General features: G+C 42.1%; 1 protein-coding gene across 1 annotated transcript in view; it reads right to left on the bottom strand.

Annotated features, from left to right (window-relative positions):
• The window catches only part of LOC121617084 (gamma-aminobutyric acid receptor subunit beta-2), a 56,977-nt gene that overhangs the window by 7,423 nt on the left and 26,919 nt on the right, over positions 1–22,635 (bottom strand). Inside the window, exons 4-5 of the mRNA XM_041952106.1 lie at positions 22,189–22,409; positions 11,127–11,209 (exon numbers count right to left, since the gene is read on the bottom strand). Of these exons, the coding sequence (XP_041808040.1) occupies positions 11,127–11,209; positions 22,189–22,409 (304 nt within the window). The remainder of the gene's footprint in view (positions 1–11,126; positions 11,210–22,188; positions 22,410–22,635) is intronic.

The raw sequence follows: 22,635 nt of genomic DNA, 5'->3' as shown, positions 1-22,635 counted from the left end.
CTCTTGCATAATCCACTGCCTACTGTCTGCTGTGGTGCGGTTGTCACGTCTGCTGACTTCAGGGCATAAGAGCATTGGTCTCAAAGAGAGGAGACGAAGGAGATGAGGAGACGAGGACAGACAGGAGACAGCTGGGGTTGGTGCACTTTTTTTTTTAGAAGGGTGGCTCGAAACTGTGAAGAGTGGTGAAACAAAACAAAAAAAGCCCTGCAAAGCGGCATGCACAGCAGACGAGCTTCTTTTAAAACAGAAACAGCTTCTTTAGGGCTACAAAGCTAATTTTTATAATGCACAACAGTTTGGATGCTATACTTTGCGGAGAGCAAGCTAGCAGCGCTAGATTTTCCCCGCAGTTCTGAGTGTATCGAAGTGGGAACTTGCTCAACTGGGAGGCAGGAGGCCAAGAGCTGCGCTACATTGTGCTGCCTCGAGACAAACAAACCGAATATTGCGGCCTTACATCGTGAAGCTGTTAAAACCGTCCTGCCGCTCATGAAGTGCATGTGTGCCGCTGCATTTTTAGGGAACAGCAGGAGATGGATTAAACAGCTCTTGGGAATGTTTTCAGTGACGAAACATGCAACGTAGTAATCATTTGTGATGGTTGCAACAGTTGTTGGGGCTGCAGGTCTGCTGCAGCAGGGATTTGCTTGCATGTCAGTCGAGTTCAGTTGAGCGACTCGTTTTGATTGCTTGCGTGGAAGTTGACTCTTTTTTTTTTTTTTTTTGCATTAGTGTGACCATTACTCTGTTGAATGCTGACGACGGGGAGATTTAGCTGCTCGAAAATGAATTAACATGTCTGATTTGCATGAGTATGTACATCATGTGTGGGATGCCGGTGATGACGGGGACGGGCCGGATGAGGAACGAGAGCATGTTTGACAGAACAATTTAGAGGGAACTCCCACGCTGTTTCATTGATTACCGCACACATTATAGACCGTTACACCACACGTCCTTCCTCCTCTGGTCTCCTTTTCCTCCCCACTCTTCTCTGACTTGTTTTTTTTATCTCCCTTTCTCCCACCACTTTTTCCATTTGATTACACTCCTCTCCTCTCGCTTATTTCTCTGTCACAACTACCCTTACGTGTCTGTCTATCTTTCACTCAACCTTCCCTCTTCTCTCCCTCCCCCACACCCTGCTCTGCTTAATTAATACTTGTGTGACCTATTTAGTTGCTCTGAATTATTAAAGCAGACTCTTCAGCGGCTGCTTTCAACACCCTCTGACATCTCTTGTTCCTCTTGACGAAAGCGGAGTTGGGTGCTGGCTGCGCTCAACATGCGGCTTTTTTTTCCCTCTCTCTCTCAAAAACAGTGTATTTCTGAAAATATAGCATGGGCGGTCATAGCACATCACCGTCATCATCATCACCTCACATAATCGATGAAATCTCAAAATATATTCCAAAGGCAATAAGTAGCCAAAGGACGGATGGTAAAATGAGATTAATGTGTTCTCTCAGTTCCAGTAAAAAGCCTGGCAACTGCATTTTGAACCAACTGCAGACGATTAAGTGCTTCTCTACTAAGTGCAGAGTATAAGGAAATTATATTAGTGGAGATGGGATGAAAAAAAGGCAGGTCAGGTCAGGGGCAGACAGAAATAACTTAATTTTGGATACATTTCTTAAGTGATCAAACCACGACTGAATAACCTCCCCTACTTGAAATTCCAAATGTAAAGTTCAGCCCCAGTGGATCGTCCCCAGGGAATGAAAGCTTGTTTCATTGGCGACCCTCTGGTCTTGTACCACCACCACTTATACACAGGATATATAAAAAAAATGCCATTGAAATTTACAGCAAGGATGAACCCTTTCTATTTTGCACACTCCGCGAGCTTTCCTTTTGTACCGCCTCAAAACGAAATGTCAGCTTCTCAGGATCTGGTGGGCAGATTGCTGCGCATGTTCTTGATCCCAACAGGATAAAGCCTTTTGATTTTAGTCGCCTTTCCTCCGGCGCCTTGGGAGAAGCTCTGCAATTTGAGCACAGCATTGAGTTGTCAATATATGGTTCGCTCCATCCAGCGCCATCCAACACACATGGCAGCCTCTCCAGGGACGACTGATACAAGTTAAAAAGATTATTAATATCATAAGCAACTGCCAACACACAACAACTACACTCATATCTGTGAATGCGCACTTGCAGTAAAGAGGAGTGAATGCCTTTTTGCAAACCGTACACATATCGGAGTCAGTGATTCGATCCGGTCCTCATAAAATTGATTGTCCAACTTCACTCCATTGTTTCTGTGTCGCTGAGGCTGACTTTGCAGTTTTCCGCCTTCATGTTAACGTGATTACATCACAGCGTTTGGCATGGATTGATCGTGCTGATTCCCACGATACATGAAAATCAACTGAAGTGAGAGTGAAAAATTAAAGAGGGAAAAAAGCATGGACTGCAATACATCACAGACAAGAGGGAGTTGGCCCACAGTATGACTGTTAGCTATGAAAAGAGGAAACCAGCTCATTGATTCCTCAGTGGCACGAGATGCAAACTCATCCCTTCAGTGCAAAACAGGGAAAAAAGACACTATGGGTGTGACGGTATGTATTTTACGCGAGCACTAGGGCTTCTCTCGTGGATTCCACAGTCTGGGAGTGTTGGCAGGCCAAAAATAAATGAAATTGTTCACGATAGCATCAGAGGAGATAACAATACAATGCTAAAGCTATTTAACTGGGACTCTGGCATATCTCCCTGACCAAATCTGACTCCAGGCCTTTTTTATCAAGCTTATGAAATAATGTCTCAGTTGATTTGTTTTAATGGGCAAAGAAGGATTTTGGAGGGAGATGAAACACTGGCTTTGATATTGCTCTGGGCAAAACATAATCATTAATAACAAAGTTTTTTTTTCTGAATGGTGCTATGAAACATCATACACCTGTAATAAAACGTGGGAACTAGTAATAAACACTGTTGTCTTTGTGCATTTTAAAGGCCATTCAGAAGCCCTGACAACAATCAAAATGTCCCTTTACCTGATTTTTCTTCATGTCTATAATGAGATAGCTTTTTACAATTGCTGTGTTCACAAAGCTCAATGGAGAACAGGACCTTAAATCAAAAGATGTCAGACAGACAGATTTTTGAATGCGAGACCACCAAACAAGCCGTTAGATTAGTCCAGGATTTACACAAGGAACTGCCTGTCAACTTAATGCACAGACGAAGGCAAACACATGCATAGTAATATAACAACACACACAGACATGCTTGCACAGACGCACACACAAATGGGCCCAAATCAACCCCCCACCCCCCACCCGAACAACGCTGGCTCTCAGTCTCCCTTGCGAGCTAAGAAGGCCACTCCACTCTTAAATATCTCTCAGATGAATTTTTGATTCCACGCAGTTCAAAGCAACTTTAATGTTACTCCCGGTGTCCAATTAAAAAATGTCTTCAAACTTAAGCAGTTCACAGCAAGCAGTAACCGACTGCATGCCCCGGACAGGGCCAGAACATCTGAAGTTAAGCTAAATAAATAAGCCATGCAAGCCCACGTGCAGGAACCATTCACACCCCAGAGGACGTGCAAGCTTTCTAAAAATGGGCTCTGATGGGCACAGATAGCAAGAGAGATAGTCGGTGGAAGTGGCTCTGTCCATATGATGTGGATCGCTGGTGCAGAAAATATAACTATTACTTGGTAGAGATGCAGTAATGAAATGATAGTTTCATTGTGAGTGCACCGCAGCTGTGTGAAATAACAGATGCAACGAGCCTCTCGCCGCCCTCTCAGTCGACACAGAAATAAACAGGGACGTCTTCATCTGTTTAGGCGTGCATGTGTGAGGATCTGAATGTGTCGGCGACTTAAGACAAGTCCATCTTAACTCGTGTTTGAGTTCTGTCTTGAGGCTTTTCTCAAAGCAAATTCACAGTTTCGCTGTGTCCTGAAGAGCCATCAGCAGTCACATCCATGCTAAAGCTAAAGCAGCTAAGCTAAGCAGCTAAAAAGCTTCAGTGTATTCGGTGTTTAATGGCTGAGTGACCCCACTCCTCTCATGATTTATTGAATAGGTGCACAGCTGCTGTACTTGTGAAGTCAGTCTTACATCTTTGACTATGTACAGTCAGCTTCCTGTAAAGGTAGAGCTACTATACAGCACTGTATATACTGTACATAGTAAACTGCATTACTGTCACAGTGACCCAGAACAACTGGGGTTTAACCCTTTTAAATAATGCAAGCAAAGGTATTTCCTTGCACTGAGGTGGAATCCTGTGTGGCCTACTACGCTGTGTTGAAGTCCTGGATTACGCATGCATTATAGAGATGCTGAGCAAGTAGCAACAGAACAAATGCAGGGTGACAGGGCTTGGCTTGCAAAGTTATAAACCCAACCCTTATCCAACACAGCTGAATGTGAGGCTGAGTTAGCGTGGTACTAAAGCCAAGTTTACTTTGCCTCAGAATAAAAACAGGCCAGCATCTACAGTGTCTTTGTGTTATGAAGTCCTTGGAGCAGTAAAAACATCACAGATAACACAACAGACCGAGGCACAACTAAATATCTTCTGTACCTTCTATCATATCATGTATTCATACCCAGAGTGTAGTCATTTTTATCACTTGCATCTATCTTAGTTATGACGTTTGCTTAAAGGTAAGCCAACACAGAGTTGAGTTATGAGCAAAGAGTTAACACTCCGCCTCACAGCTCTCCCTGGATCATAAACTTGGAATGAGGAGAACCCAGTGAGATTTTCTTTAACTAAAAGTAGGATTTCTCCCTCAGAATTGACCACACCCTGTGTTTTACAACATTACCTCTGCTGCCTTAAAGTTCTGCCCATACCTTGAAGCATAAATGCATACCATATGCATATGGGTCTTGTTACGCCCTGTTATGATTCGTTGAAGTGACCGCGGTTACTGCTTTTTCTGTTGTTAGTCTGCTTGTGGAAATGGTGTAGATCATCTGCTCAATTAGAGTTGGTCAAATCGTATCATGGGTACTCTCAAAAGGTTCCCTGTGGAGTTTTTAACCTCTAGCAGCCCTATGGATATGTTTTTCTATGAGTGGGTCCCTATTTGGTTTATCTCATGCATGCATGCATGCATTCTCCCAGGTGACACACTCCTGCTAATGGTTTCACACTACTCCACTAATCTACAGGTGGTGGTAACATGCAAAGGTACGTAGTAATGTGCAAACAAAGTCAGGGAAAAATGCAAGCTAGTAAACATGGACAGAAATGATGCTCAATTTTAAATACTCTTTCATAAGGAAGAAAAGGCATTTGACATGTTTATCAGATCTAAATTTTGCTCCCATAAAAACTCCTGTGGGCACAAGCCTGTCTTTACACATGAAGCAAATGCAGAGATGCACCTTACAAGTACCTGTCCAAAGCAGTCACCTGACAGGTCACATGACTACAAAATAAGAAACCAAGAAGAAGAAATGCCAAAAAAAAAAAAAAAAAAAAAAAAAGATGAACCATGTAATTAGAATTACAAAGTACAATGTACCCCATAAGTATAATTCATATTTATAACATATTCAGAACCGCCTTAATATACCATAGCAGAGTCGTCAGGTAAACAAATATCATATTTTTATGGCATATTGAGAGGAGAAAAGGTGATTCAGCATTTTAATAAAAGATATGCAGAAAAATGTACAATAAAGTGCCCAGATAATACACCATATACACATGTATACACAAAGAAATGTCAATGCTCCACTTAAAAAAAAAAAACACTTACCTGGCAGGTAAAAGCAATGTGCAGACTTTAAAGATACACTCAATGCATTTTGGTGAGCAACACTGACTGTAAACAACACTTTTACCTGTTTACTCTTAAAGCTACAGACTGGTGGTATTGTTCTGTGGTAAATAACTTTCTGTTAAAGTTGATGCACTCATGTGCATGTGTGTGCGTGCCCATAAGTAAATTGTGATGTCAGTAGTGATTGACAACCACCTGTCGTTAACTCAGCGGTGGAAGTTGCCAGTTAAGTGAGGCTGAGAGGATATAAAGCCTGTCACTAGCCAGCAGAGGGGGAGCAGGTGGCAGCTTGCTGCACTTTGTTTACTGTATTTCTTTCTTCAGCTTAAGCTAGTTTTAATTAGCTTCCCAGGATTCGTTTTTCCTCGGTTTGCTTCCTACAACATCTCCTCTAAGTATTCTGATGCCAAACACATCTACTGCTCTTTAATGAGGTGGCAGCCCTACATATTGACAGCATTACACTTCCCTATAAGATGACCCATACCAATTTATCTGAGGACAGTGAACATTCTGCTACCTCCATAGTAAAAGTTTGGTTAACTTTTGGAAATTAGAATAACTTGGTTTAAGTTAGTCATGATAACAATAAACCAAAGTTGACGTTTGTTAAGAAACAGAACACAAACCGCAGTCTCCAGTGTCAGAAATTAGATCACAGTGCTGTGGCAGTGTTTCTGAATTTATTTGTTAATCTTTATTCTGCATTTATTTATGCTCGCAATCCAAAATATGGGCGAGCGATTTGCAAATCCACCAAACCATTAGTCACAGGCAGGGCAGGAAAAGTCCCCGGGCTATCCAGAATGAATCATTTACATTTCCGCATCCCAACCGCTGCAAGCGTGAGGTTTTCTATTTCTCCCTTCCCTCCACTCACATTCACGTCAAACATGCTACAAATGATGAGCACAGAGGACATGAGCCCTGTCCATGCAAGTGCCCGTTTGATTCAGGACAGAAAATCCTAAATAAGGATAAAATGGTGCAGTTTCAAGGGGGAATTGGTTGACAAAAAGACAAAGACTTCTGCATATAGAGCTGCAGCTGGGAAATCTGCCATTAAGTAAACATATTGGATGCAGTTTTTTTCCAGGCTCAGTGCATCTGTAATATCAGCATATGTAGTATTTCTTCAACTTCCTTCCATTCAACAGGTGACAGAACTGTGCAGCTGAGTTTCAGAAAGATTAATGCTTTTTTGTGTGTGACTTGAAAATTATAACAGATCAATGAACTTTCTTGCAGAATTGAAAGCAATACTTGGCTCCATCTCTCTTTGCATTCAACAACCATGCTGACATGGCACCCACCGTAGTGAAACGGCTTGTCATTGCGTGATTAAAAGTTGGTAATCAAACCAGGGTCAGCAATTTAACTTTTGCCTAAAATAATTACAAAAGGTCAATGTAAAGGGGTGAAATCCTGATCCATAAATGAAAGTTCCTGGATGTTATTCAACTTGTCAAAGCTTGTTAAATCACAGGCATCACCAAGTGGCTCAGTACCGGGGATATTGGGAGGCTCTGGAGCAATCAAATTCACTGGAAACAAGCCAACAGACAGAAAAGACAGAAATGTGTGAAAATGAAAGAAGAGAAAGGAGGGGCCGGGCAAAGAGAGATAAAACAGAGACAGAAGCACGAGTGCAGACCAGGACAGTGAGAGAACAAACACACTCAAGGACTGAGAGAAGACAAAGAGCACGGCTGCGTAAATCTAACACATGAGAGGAGTCATTGAAGGCAACACTAGATCTAAGACGGTCCAAACCGGCAGAGATCTCATTCATGCCGCTGCTCCGTGAGGCCCTTAACGCTCGGGGCACAGATGAAACAAACGAGGGGACGCGTGTTTGTGTTTTCAAATTTTTATCTGCTGGGCACGTCGCATTTTCAAGTGCCTGCGACGTGCACACACATAAACACTCACATCTATGCATGCATGCACGCACGCACACACGGCTACAATTACTGCTCCCCCGCCGGTGTGTTTTAAAGTTGGTGGGAAAAAGCCTGTCAACAAATTAAAGGAGAAGGATTCATGCTCAGGGTGCTGATGCTGAGCTGTGCTGCGAGGCACTCGAGAACAGCAAATGTCCCTCTCTGTCTCCCCCTCACTCGCCTGCCGTCATTCCCCTGAACTCTGTTCAAACAAGTAGTTTAAACGGACACTGCACAGTATGAGGTAACACTGGAGGCAGACCAGATTCCAGATTAGGTTTGATTAAAGTATTTTTGCTTGTTGCTCCCCTTGGAACGAGACAGTAGATGACAAGCGAACAGTGTGTATAGTCTGTCATAGACGGTCATCCTCTCAGCACTACCGCTTCAACACTTTCCTGGTTTCTCCCTGGTCTGTGACTATATGTGCAGCAGTAGTGTGAAGTGTGTGGATACAAAAATGAGTTTTTTTTTTTTGTTTTTTTAATTCCAAATGAGTCGGCACATTTTATACCAGCAGAAATGAATTATTATTTTTATTATTGATGAATCTGCAGATTATGTTCATAATTAATCAATTACTTGTACAGTTAATCAATAAAAATGTTGATATATAGAAATCCAATTTACAATTTCCCAAAACTCAAATTGACATCTTCATCATCAAATTGCTTCTGTTGTCCAAATTCTTGCATCTAAGAAGCCGGCACCAGCAAATGTTTGATATTTTTGCTTGAAAAGTGACTGAAACAATCAATCGATTATCACAATAGTTGGCAATTATTTTTCTTTTGACTGAACAATTGATTAATCGACGAATCGTTGCGGCTTTGCGGCTGAGTAGCTGTGTGAGCAGGTCATGAGGGACAGTGGTCACTAATTTCAGGTTCACTGGTGGGGATTAAAAGCAAAGCATCCCTCACTCCATGCAAAGAAGCGGCAGTGATGGACAACCGGGTAGAAGAAATAAGCAGTGATGTTGTATCTTTGGTGGATAGTTTAGATTTGATAAGGTGCTGTCGTCTGTCATCTGTATAGGAGAGGGGTAGCTGGCCTGAGGTCTGCTTGTCAAACCTGTTGCAAAATAAGTTTAATTGGTTTGTCCCCTCCTGGTTCCCTTCAACTATTTGCCGTAACATCTTAGACACACACACACACACACACACACACACAAAATGTTTCTCATCCTGTTCCACATCTCTCTTTCACACTAATCTGCCACAGCTTGATTTCAATTCCCTCTCTGTTGGCATTCTCTCCTCACTAAGTTGGAAGTTTGCTTTTTCTGTTTTGTTTTGGATTTTTGTTCTTTTTTTTTCTACTGCCAACCTAATTGTACCTATCTGCAGCCCAGATGGCCTCCATTTTTCCTCCTGAGGATGGATAAAATGTGTGTTTTAATTCAAAATTTGATATCGACAAACTGATTTCATGGGATTCATGGAATCGTATGCAAGATGTAATACGGTTGGAGAGTCTTATGTGGACATCATGCAGCAAGCAAACTGCAATCCATTAGCTGACTTTCGTACAGTAGAGCATTCATGCCTTCCTGTAACCAGACTCTCACAGAACTCAGCAGGCTGCTGGACAAATGGCCTGTATCGGGTGCAGCATATTCTGTCTGCGGAGACGTGCATCATTAGCTTTGCGTACGGAACGTTCCAGGCTTCATTTAGAGGCGAGAAATCGCTGGAAAAGGTGATCGTGGCTTAACAGCGATGGCATGCAAAAATCCTCATAGCAGGTCCTGTTACTACAACCCCAAGCCCCAAAAAGTTGGCATGCTGAGTAAAACATAAATTAAAAACTGAATGCAATCGTTTACATGTGTGTTTACTGACAAACGGTTCAAACCAGAGCCCATGTAGTAAATTCCTTTATAAAATCATGTGTTTACGAAGTGGTGAACCTCCCTCCATCCTTGTGAATGACTGAGCCTTTCCAGGATGCTCCTTTCATACCCAATTATGATACTATCACTTGTTACCAATCAACCTGTTTACCTGTGGAATGTTCTAAACAGGTGTTTTTGGAGCGTTCCACAACTTTCCCAGTCTTTCGTTGCTTCTGTCCCAACTTGTTTGAAATGTGTTGCTGCATCAAATTCAGAATAAGCAGATATTTACAAAAATCTGGGTCTCTGATAAGGTCTCTGCTAAAGTTTAAACTCCAAACTTTATTGTGCAATCTTGAATTCACAAAAGCTCTTTAAACGGCCTCTTCTGCTCTTCATGCTCTAGTTCCCTCTGCACACCAGCACCAGCTGTAGGCCTTCCAGCTCACTTGCACAATTGACTCAAACATCCTTTGGCCCTAACTCTGTATGGCAGCTACATTCAAATGGATTTACAGTTATCCAGTTGAGTTCTGACTAAGCTTCTGCGAGTTCAATCATCTTGGTTTGCAAACAAATTTCATTTTCCCTGTGACGGTAGATGAAGAGCGAGGTCACTTCCTCCGACCTCCCCACTACTTTCATCCCTCTCTCGTGTGCCAGGAACTAAGGCAGTGGGATTTTTGGCATCTGAGCAGCAGTTAGCTGTCAGCTGTGTTGAGCCACATCCCAAAGTTATAAAAGAAGAAGTCATTTCCGGGTTTACTGATAACACCATTCAAGAATCTTAAATCAGCAACAGACACCCTGTGTTTTTCTTTTTTTTCCATTATCATATAGATACAAAGCTGAGTGAGGATAAACTGAAAAACACTGATGGTGGTCGTGGGATTCATTCAAACCTTAAACCAGTTCCCTGTGGTTAAATGGCAGGTGGCGCAACACCACCCATTATGAGGCAGAGCTCAGAATTTGTTGCCATTTGAATCTAAACTGCTCTGTTTTATCACTTTAGCACCACGGACAGCGCAGATTACTATGTACTACTTATGTGGTCCCAGTGCATCATCCACGGCAAACTGTAATGAAAGGCATTATTAAAAAAAGCCTTATTAAATCTATTTTACCTAAATTGCCACTATTTTTCCATGTGTGTGCCACATAAATGTAGTTAAAAAAAAAAGACATTTCTTCTAGGAACCAATTTCTGTGCCATAAAAAAAATGCTCTATGGTATTTATGTGAACTAATGAGGAGCAAACTCAGCTGAGGGTATATTTAGGAAGGAAGTAATGCTTCTGCTTTTACCGAGGGAAATACAGCAAATTGGATGGGAAGGATTATGTCGAAAATATTAAAATTCTGAGAAAATCCTTGCACCACAGTAGTGCATAAATTGTTGGGGCCCAGTGCTGGCCCAGTCACACAGACCGTAGTTCCTGACGGCTGGCTGAATAAAGCCGAGGCTATGCCAGTGTATAAAGGCACAGACACTTAAGATTCATAGCTCTGACAAGAAACATAATATCAATAAATGACTGGAGAGATTAATTCATGAAAAAAGGAAGGAATTACTCACAACTCTCTATCTCGAGGGTGCAGTTTTGCTCATCCAGCGGATACCTCCTCAGGTCCATCATGCAAGCAGCAGTGGTCGTGATCCTGGAAAAAACATGACACAGTGATACGTTAAATTTGTGGCATTGTAAATCTGTAAAGTGGAAAATAACTGTGAACTCCAGCATCTTGTCCAGCAGATACAGTTATACAAAACTTATCTGCAGTAGAGTTATTTAGCACCAAAACTTACAATGAAATATTAAAGATAGTTTGATGAAGTTTGGTTTGTGACAGCTGTCTTGAACCAAACCTCCACCTCTATGGGCCCTGCATAGGTGCTAATTAAAGTTTATACATGTGTAAAACTTACTTCACTTAGAATTACATCTTTGCTGACCATTTATGATCCATGAGTACCTAAACACAACTCCAAATCTTCAAAACTTCTCGAAGTAAATGCAGGAGCCTTTGAGCATTTGGGGGTTGTGGGAACTCCACTGGGGATTACATGGCCAAAGCTAATCCGTATGTCCCAGTTTTAGCATTGTTTGGATAATCCTGCGGGTCCTCTGTCAGGCCCCACCTGAGACACGAGTCACCGCGGGGATCAAACCCGGCGGGACAGCGGCGGCAGCAATAGGCCGGAGATAACAGCGGTGGTGTTTGTGCTCTGACTACTGCCTGTCATGTCATCACGAAGTACGTGGGATGAAAGCGTGCGTGTTTTACAAGCAGAGGACACCCCAGAGACATGACACGTCAAGATTAGTGCATGTATTAATACTACCGCCACCAATATGACTACAAGAAGAGGAAGAAATAGCAGAGGATGAGGAAATGACACATTTTAAGTTGCAGAATTACATTTATTATGTTTTATCTGTAGAGCATACTGTATAAAGAACAAACACACGTCAAAAAGTTTTATATAAGTGTGTGATTCAAAGTTCTGGCACACTTGTCCATCCCCCCCTCTTCTGCTTTGACTGACAGCGCTCTGCTTTGTGAGCACTGCTGCCGAGCGTGAAAAGTTGTATGAATAAACAAGAATAAAAGAGCTGGTGGGAGGTTCTGTTCTGTTTGTCTCCACTTAGAATCAAAGCACTTTTCCCGTTTTAAGCTCTTAACCCCTGACGTGTCTCTAGAGAGGGGAGAGCGTTTGAGGGCGCTGGCGCAACTCCACAAGAATGACGTGTCGATCTTTAAGCTTATGAAATGATCTCGCTTCTGCATCTCAACACACCAGTGAAGTTTAATGACTGTAGCATTCAGAGGATATATTATGCATCATACACGCAAGAAAGACAGTGAATGTTCCTCTCTGAACTTTGTGTAAATCCGAGGTGTTGTTTTTATTGCGTATAACATGGGACCGATGGAATAGGCCTTTAACCCACCGGTATATATTTCATCCTGACACTGTTCATTAACAAAAGGTCTCCGAGTTACACTACAGTTAACAACTTTCATCTGAGGAAGTACTTTAAATGACAAATGTAAATCACACGATCCTCTCGCAGGGCGAAATGGGATCCAGCTCTAATCTGGAGCACCTGAGGTGCCACAAACCGACACTGCCTGACCTGGTGGAACATGCTGAGAAAAAGAGATCAATAAGGCTGTAGATTATTATCTTCATTTCAACTGGGATGGCCTCAAGGATGATTGTATTGACAGATACAAGAGCTTTGAGGTAAAATGGACAGTGGAGCATAAAACTGACACCTAAGGCTTAACTCTTTGACTTTCCCCCTGGCAGAATCCAATTTTGACATAAAAACATGTCATAAACTGGGCTGTGGTGAACTCGAGTTCAGTACAGTGATGAGAGGGAAAAACACATGATGTTTTTTAGTTCTTTAGCATGCAAGAAAAGTGCTGCTATCATTTTCCTTTACCAAGTATTTACTTCTATTTTTCTATTTTAGTGAGAAAAACACCTCACAGGTTGACCACTAGAGTCTTTGATTTTCTGTCTACATGAGCAGGAGCCAAATGAGCCAAAGTTTAAACCAGATTCATGAACTGCAAGACTTATTATTTATGAAATTGCTACTCAAGCTACTATTCACACATAAATGTTCTAGCATGGTAAATGCTTTTACAATAGCTGCAAACTGCAGTGGCCAAGGTGCTCCAACCTTTACTGCCCCTATCATATTTGGTGTGTATATGTCAGCGCAGTAGCATTTAGCCTTCCAATCACTATCAAAACAAATACACAGGGAGGGATAATAAGGGATAATAACAGCAGCCGACCAAGAGTCAATAGATAAGGTTATGTTGTTCATCAGACTTTGTGAAGGGAACATAAGGACGAGGCTGTGAGTAATAGGCTGCCATTCTTTCCCTGGCTCTGGTCTTGTGTGAGAACTTGACTCCCACTGAGGGAGTTGCCACAGAGCAGCACAGCATGGTGGGTAATCGTCTAGGAACACCTGACAACACAGATAAATTTGTGCCAGAGGAGAGGCTCATCTTGAGTCCAATCCTCTGTGTTACACAGCAGAGATAATCACCCTTGTGTGTGTGTCTCTCTGCCTCTCTCTCTCTCTCTCTCCCCCCCCCCCCCACTCTCTCACTATCCCATTATTCAGACCAACAGCCACTGCAATGCCAATCTTTTTGCATCTCATAATCTAAGTGTTTCTAAAATCCAAGCCGTCCGAGATTCGTGCAATTTCATATTGGACAGCCCGTAACACTGTATGTGATATTATTTGTCTGCAAGCTTTTGAAATGATGATGCAGCAACGGGACAATCCTTTCACTGAGCTGCTGTGGTGTTTTTCCTATATAGAGGCTACCATCCTGTCCGCAAATCATCTGTGTCTGTATCTAAGCGACGGAGCTCACCACAGGCCACATATGGCAAACAGGTGGGACCACGCCCACCCAAATCAAAACAGTTCCTGCAGTGTGCTCAGTGATTTTAAGGTCAAGCCAAAACCGAGCAAATATTTGTTATTTCACAGTTCATGAATTTTTGTACTATAATTCACCACAAAATATTGTCTGGTTCAGTGCTTCAAAAGGAGCAAAAAAGTCACCAAGCGCACTGATGCTGAACCACTGCACTGTGAGTCCTAGAGTTTGTAATTATATCACCATCAAGAGCAAATGTTTGAATAAACACTTGCACACGTCACATGTTCTGATGATACTTCAACATGAAAACCAATTGATTGTGTTTGCACTGCGATGGATGTGAAGGACAGATGATTCACAACCAGCCTATAGATAACTAGATCATCAATTCTTGTAGAGGCAAGAAAAATGAATAATGACGAAGCTCTGACGTTGACCGTTTTTGTCGAGGATTTGCCCACACAGTGTGTAGACACCAGAAGGGACCTCGACATCACTGACATCATCCTCTGCTCTGTATACTTTCTTTCTTGTTCAGTCTGTCTGACTTTTTCTTGTTGCATCTCTTTGCTTATCTTGACATGTTACTTTAGGGGAGTGCAAAGAATTAAATGCCGGAAAAAACATTTTACACAACACATCCTCATACCTGATCGACTGAACAGGTCAATTGCCAATAACTCAAACACAAAATGACATATACCACCATTGGAGATGGCTTCCTGCTCTTTATACTGCGTCAACTGACCTCTTTCTTTTCTCCCATCATAATTGCTACAGCCAAAGAAGTCGCCGCCTAAAAATAAATGAAACTATGAGTCATAACAACCTGCAGCCATTAAGGCTTTGTTGTTTAGGTGTGATGACTTGTGCCCCTTTAAATATCCACAGGAAGGGAGAGCAGCAAGGCGAAGGACACCACGAGAGCCAAAAGAAAGCGAGAGCAGATGAAAATCTGAGGACAGGGGATATCAGGTGAGACAGCGAGGGGACTATCATAACAGCGCCTTTTAATAGCAATAAAGAAGTTCAAAGGGAAGCGCTCGAGCATTAACACGCTGTTTCATATTACACACCTCAGGGGTTTCCACCCCCCAGAGTGAGACGGGACGGTTGTTTGAGCCTAAGAGGTTTAGATGTATTCCCCTTTTCTTTCTGTCTTGTCCCTTGTCTTTGTCAGCGTTTATTTCTCTCTGATGGATCCCCCGATGGATTTGCTGCTGGTGATGGGGCTCCGTGGCTTCCAAGTGTTTAACCAAGGAGTAAATTGCCGGTTACTTTCTGGCAACTTTCTGATCTCTGTGTCAAGATGGAGTCAGCGGCGTAGAACTGAGAGCGAGAGCCTCTGACAGAGTCTTTAGAAAGACCGCGCGGCAAAGGGAAAGGTGATGCATGTTTGTGTGGGGGCCCTCATGCTGCTGTACATGTTTGTTATGTTGCTGCGGATGTGTGTGTGTGTGTCTGTGTTTGATTGCGCCTGGTTGTGTCTGCAGCCGTCTGGCTCTCCATTACGTAAATGATGCACAGCCGCATTTCTCGCTCAGTCTTAGTGCGGTCCTTGGTTGCTTGGTTACCGCCTCAGGACACTGCCAACCGCACCAACTGAGCCCCATATGTTGCATCACCTGTAGTGGCCCTTCATATTTACCAGACTGTGCTCGAAGACTCTGTTCCTGGATGGATCAAACTTGTGAGGTCAAATCAGGGCCAAGTAGCCTTAAGGGTTTCCAGCAGTCACTGGGATTGAGGCCAAGTAAATGTGTTGACTGTTTGTCACGTACTCGCAACCAACATGCTTGGTGGAAAGTAACAGAGTATATTTTCTTGAGTACTGTAAGAGTAAATTCACTTGTTTACTGGAATAAGCAGCGTATATTTAGTCATTTATCCCTACTTTTTGTAGGAGCAACAGCTGTCCCAAACGGTGTGTGTGGATTTTGTGATGACTGTGCACTATTGCTGCGATATACAGCTTGTCTTAAAACATAAGCCTGATCTCGGGAGTCTGTGTCAGGGGGAGGAATAATCCAGTGGATGTGTGTGTTTCCCAGTCGGAGATTCTCCAGGAGCTTTGTGGGGATCTGCGGTAAAACACAGAGCCGATTTTTGATTTGTCGTTCTTTTTGCAGTGGAACTGAACTGTTTCGGGGGTTGTGGGGACAAAGCTGACTCTTTATTTATCTAATGGACTGAACTCTGGGGCTGTGTAGTTGTCTCTGTTTCTCCCACTTTTCAATTCTATTGTCTCATTTTTAATTTTGTGACAATTTTGTTCAACCTGTCTGGTTGAAATCGGTGTGTTGCTGCTTTGATGTAATTTTGAACAATTTTATTTGACATTATTAAATAAAAAAGAAACATCTGCAGAGCCATAAGACTAATTTAGTCTAACTTAGTTACCTAGACCACTGGTCTAGGTAACTTAGTATATGTCCTGTAATTAAGCACACTTTTGATAGACTTGTACTTGAGTATTTTCATTTACTGCAACTTTATGCATCTACTCCCCTACAATTCAGAGGCAAATATTGTACTTTTTTATCCATTACATTTATTTGCTAACTTTAGTTACTTTGCAGATTCAGATTACATTGTTAATTGATTACTTGATTAAATTATGATAGGAAATATTAGCAACAAATAAATGTATTATTATTACAGACTAAAATAAGATACAAAAACATAATCTCTTGATGACATTCACAAGCTACCCAGCAGAATATGACGCAACGAAAATCTGCTGCATCTTCACCAGATGAAGGTCTTAAGTAACAAGATTATTTCTACAATGTGGCATTGCTACTTTTTGCTTAAGTAGAGGGTTTAAGTACACCTTCCATCAGTGGTGCTTTCCAGAGAAAATAAAATAATTATTCCCAGTAGATCTTAGATAAAATCTGTGGCATCACCTTTGCTCCCGTAATAATTACCACGGCCAGTAGAGGTCCCCGCACAATAAACGTAAATATGGATCTTAGTTGCACAATCGACGAATGACGCTAACTACAAGATAGAACTACAAAGTAGATTCTGGTGTATCATAACTTTAAACAGTGCTAATATACCCTCTGGTGCATCTGTTGAAGCCTTGCTAAGCTCGCAGTTTAAACAAGTCCATCTCTGAACTATTGCCTTGGCTTTCAGTGGAGGTGGGACACGTGGGACCCCTTTAGCCACAGTCGCTGCTTTTCACGCCGGGACGGTAAATAGGGAGTGAAATGCAGACATGGGTTAAATGCTGGGGCAGGGGGGAGCACATGAACGTATGTCTTTGAGTAGAATTTTTATACTACTTTATACCTCTATTTTACATTCCTCGAATATATTCTGCATAATATATACGTCCAATCTCAGCCCACATTCTCTGTTTGTTCCATATGGCTTCTACTTTGAATATAGTAGTTTTGTACATTGTGGTGAACACCTCCCTCCCATTGCCTGCAGAATCCAACCAGTTTCATTCAGAGACACAAAATGTGCAGCATGCCCGGGCTTCATTATTTGATAGTTAAGATAATGACAGCATTCAGAGAGCGCTCATTCCCCATAACCAGCTGGTTCCCACCTACAGCCAACCAAGAAAACATAGGGAGTGGGATGCCCACAACCAAATCACTTGGAAGCTGTGACACTAATCGCATATTCAACAAAGAAATCATCGCTTTTTATTGTTTGGAGATAAAATATTTTGTTCGCCGTTTACTGGAAATGTTTATTCAACTTGATATTGATTATTCAAATCGGCTATTACTTGTGCATGCCCGTTTCTCTCTTGAATGATCAGAAAATCTCTTTGTCTTTGCAGTCTCGCTGCAGTCTCCCTGTCCCTTTGCTCGCTGATCCTCAGCGACAAACGCTAGTCCGTTCAACAAAGAATATTCAGCCCTATCCTGCAGCAAATAACCTCGATAAAGAACAAAGGCGAGACCCTTCTTAAGATGTGCCCTCTCAGGTCCACCCTGCCTGAGACATACAAAGAGGCGCGTTTGTTGTTTGTTATCGTTTGCTTTTGCAGTCATTATTACTTCCTGAGTCAATTTTTGCTATTTGCCGTTGTTTCTGCGCAGGTAAAAAGAATGCCCTTGAAATGGTTTTGAAGATCGACGTGGCGGTGTTACAGTTTATGTGGGAAGGGAACACTTGTTTGCATGTCAACAGATGTGTGCAAGTGAATGCATCTCAGCCACACGGAAAGGGTTGGTGCTGTTTGCCTTCTAGCCACCATAATGAATCCCCCGCCTTGAATTGGCAGTTCAATGGCAAATACAGTAAGTGTGTCTGTGAATATTCATCAGCTGTTTGTATATTCTCTGTGTGTGGCTTTCTCTATTATCAGCATCGATGGACTCGCTGCATCCAATTACATTTCCAATAAAGCGCCTCAATGGGAAGATTCTGCTTTTCAGCGATGCCTCTCGCTGTCGGTGTATACAGATAATGTGGGCAGTATTTCCTTATTAAAGTATGAATATTGTATTTCAGCAACAAACGAACTCTTAACTGCGATGCACGGATTGCTGTTAGCGGCGCTACGGGCCACGGGGGAGAGGAAGTGCTATTGCGAACCCTCCTTTTTTCTTCTCATACTCACCTTGAAAGCGAAACATTATTCCGTCCTTTGAGTCCGATCATCAAAGTAAATTAAAAGAAATATTCAGCGACGGATTTCTTTCAGGTGTAAATCAACATTCAGCAGGTGAAGCCCGGGGTCGCTTCCTGAAGCAACGTCGCCAATTCTGATAAAGCACATTTAGATTTTATTAAGCTTTTACACAAAGCTGGACGATAATGTTTCACAGGCTTTTATTGCAGGTGCCTTCATGCTTGTTGTGACATTAGTTTTTCCCATTGCTTACTCAGAGCACTCACACAGCACTTCTTTTAGGGATAGTTAGATGCTGTAACTACTTCTTAGTGGATAATACTTTATCCCTCTTGCCAGCGTCTCCACAGGTTGCCTGGCAACCTCACAGTGACGACTATCTCTCTGGTATATCACTACATCTGGCTGTTGTTCACCCAGCACATAACTCCTCCAAACTGCTCCTTTTGTACTTCTGTTTGTATGCAGACTAAACGAATGAGACAAAGTGTGTATTAGTGAGCGTCAGAGGCGTTTTTTAGGAATATTTTTGAACTTTTGACTGAACCATGCTAGCTGTTCCCCCCTGCCTCCCCTCTTTATGCGAATCTAGGCTAACCCTGGCTCTAGCTTCATTTTCAATGTAAAGACATGAGAGTGATGTCAATCGTCTCATCTAATTCTCTTCTAGAAATAAGGGTATTTCCCAAAATGTTAAACGATTCCTTTAATGTTCAGAACAAAACACCAACTTTATCCATGAGTTAAGATACTGATAATATGGATTAATAATCTTTTTTGTTCATAATTTATCCTAATTATGTCAGAATATTTGGAATTATGATTTGCATAGTGCATATTGTTTTTGTATTTATATATGTTTTTGATTTATACTTTAACTACTGGCTTCTGCAATAACTCAATTTCCATTGCAGTGACCATTAAAGTTTCATGTAGTCTGATCTCATTTACTGGCATAATGAATTGAATAACTACATAATGTGTATTGGGCTTTCAGGGGACAGTAATATGCTGTATCTGCATGTGCTGCCTGGATTTGTGTGCGCTCACTGACATGCGCAAGATCCCATGACCCAATTTGTAAAAATCTGGTCATCCCGCTTACATGACATTGAGTGTCGAGGGTGATGGATTTCTTTTCCCAGTTTTGATCTAATCCCACTTCATCCAAAGTAATATTTGCGCTGACTTTGTGTCATAACTTCTGGTTGGTTTGATACTGTAGGTTATCTGTTTTGACTCAAACGACCTGACAGGAATGATTTGTAGAATCTGAGTTCTATTTCAGAATAATCTGACCCTCACAATCTGCCGGTGCCGCTCCCGCTTCCTTCTGTATGTTTTTTTCAACTTTTGTAGTTCCAGGAGATCAGCACATTGGCTCTGATGCAAAAGGGAGGCATTTCGACACAATGATCAAGCACCGCTCTTATTAAATGCATTATAGCAGAAGTTGCTATGGCACTAGATGCCACATTGATGTCCCAGGGGACTGACAGTATTCAGGGTACAGCTTGGTGTTTTTATTTCCCACTGCAAGAAACCTCAAAAAACAACATCATCAAACAACTTCAAAACCTGCCAAGCACTTTGCTTGATGCTGTGTGTACTTTGTGGAGGAATCAGATGTGCAACGCTTCGCTTTTTCATCAAATCAAGTGTCTGCGAATCAGTTTAAACCCAGCTATGATCCAAGGAGAATGGTTAGTCGGTAAACAGACTGTGGGTTTGACAGGAGGATTTTGTTTTTATGAGAGGATTTCTGATTTATTGTGAAGGCGGTAAGATGTATCAATGGGCAGAGAAAAAAATAATTTTAAAAAAATCTGGTTTGAATTTACTTTGGTCTCACCAATGCTCTGCATAATCGGACACCATGTTCAAGTGAAGGTCCCTTGCAATCATACACCTGAGGATCTAATTACTGCGCCTTTGTTTGGTAGAAAAGTCCTCAAGTGGGTAAATTCTGGGATATTTTCATTATCCTTCTGACAGAAAAAAACTGGCACTGAGAATCTGATTACTCTTCCTTCCCCTCCCCTCTAGTCTTGCTGTGACTTCAGTGCTCATCAGATCTAAAAACTCACCCTTCTGGTGCCATTGAAGTGTTCAGAACTTCAATCCATTAATTCCATCAAACCTGGCAAGAGATGCTTCTTTGGTTGACACGGAGGCAGTAAAAGAGATATAATGTAGCCTTGTGTGAGGAACCTAAGCAAATTACAGCATGCTAAGCACTGTAACAGGCCAGTGGGTGATTAATGAAGACAGACAGCATTGATGAAGAAGACCAAAGAGAGCAATACCGACAAGGTGTCTTTCTAATCCTCTCACTCCTCTCTCTCCTTCTTTGTCTCATTGTCGCTCTCTCTCTATTTAATTTCACTCTCCCACAGCAGTGCCAGTGCACTGCCATGTTGGCTGTTATGATGTTATGGTTTTCAATAACATTTTATAGAGTTTAGGCATCAGAGGCCTATTTGCAAAATTAACTGATGAGCCATCAGTGAGGTGTGAGAAGTGCACTGTAATCATGTTAACTTTGGGAGGTTGGAACTCGTGGAATGGGTCAATCAATTTATATTGTACAGCAGGGGTTTGTCTCTGGCTACTGGAAAACACATGGGACGCGTCATATTAACACATCAAACATGCACAAGCCTCAGCTTGGGGAAATATTTGTAGCGGCCTCCCTGAAGAATGTCTCCAAAGAAAATTAAACTTGCTGTTTTGTGAAAGTTGCACTCGCGTCTCTCCAGCTTTGACGATGTCAACAGACTCGCTGAATTGTCCGAGTTACTCCTCCATCACGCTAAGTTTGAGAAGATTGTAGAGATGACAGCCGCATTGTACGGTAAGAAGGACACACGAGCAGGCTGACATGTGGCTGTTTCTGAGTGTGACTGTCTGCCAATAGTAGAATGATAAAGTTACTTCTTTATGCAAATAATGTTTGAAATATCTAATTAGGTGTTTAAAGATAAGTTCTCCATCTTGGGATCAGGGGAATGCAAAGACAGGGGATGCTGATTATTTTCTCTAAGAAGAAGAAAAAAAAGTAATTTAATTTCAGTTGAACTTTTTTTTATATATATATATACCTTTGCTGGTCAGGTAAATAGTGCAGACTTTCCAAAAGAGTTGAATGAAGTGTTAGAGAAGCCAGTAGTTGGTGATGTGCACATGTCCTGTAAATGAGGACACAACTAGGTCACTTCATCAACATTGTAATTTTCGCTCAGGGGCAACTTTGCACCTCACATCAGTAGTTTTCTTCATCTAGCTCTAATGAGCTAATTACTGACGGAGAGCAATGCAGCTATCGTTGACTCATTGTTATATTAAAGTTGGAAAAAGTTTTCTTTCTCTCAGGTTTGTTTGATTTTAAAAGGAGAAGGTACACCGACAAACGATTAGGTGTGAAGTGTTTGACAACATGAAGTGTGAATGACTACAATTTGTGCAGCGTAGTCTGTCATTATCTGGTGCTGTGCTCGTCCAGCATTCAGGAGTAGTTGTATTTTTGGCAGTCTATTTGCACATGGAGATATGTAACCCTTTGGTCTTGCCGTGTCGTAAAAAATGTTTTTTCAAGAGATTAAAATCTCACCTTAGACCGTACAGAACGGTACCGTCCGGGTGCAGTCGGATCATTCTATTTTTCACTGTGACGCCGTGGACGAATGACTTCTTGTCGTTGAGGAAGTAGGTGTCGGGAACCCAGAGCTGGTCGGCCACCCGGTTATCTAAGGTCAGGTTGAGGGGGATCTCAGAGTAGGACAGGCGCTTGTCTCGCCAGGCCTGCTGGAAGTACATCGTCAATGTGTAGTCCTGAGAGTGCACAGGGAGGGAGCGAAGGAGGACAGAGAGGGGGAGGGAGGGAGAGCAGTCGGGAGAGAGGTGGATAAAACGGAGGAGATGGAGAGGAAAGACGGAGAGAAGAGAGGGTTACCCTAAAAAGCAGCCATTTTCTGTAATACTTCAGCACTGCAAGATCTCAGATTAGACCGGACCGGCTTCAATATTGGATGAAGTTCACTTAAAAGCAAATGGAACA

Source organism: Chelmon rostratus, chromosome 14, assembly GCF_017976325.1.
Source record: "Chelmon rostratus isolate fCheRos1 chromosome 14, fCheRos1.pri, whole genome shotgun sequence".
In the NCBI taxonomy this organism is placed as follows: Eukaryota; Metazoa; Chordata; class Actinopteri; order Chaetodontiformes; family Chaetodontidae; genus Chelmon; species Chelmon rostratus.
Note: the sequence above shows the minus strand (reverse complement) of the source record. Positions and strands in the feature narration are given on the sequence as shown.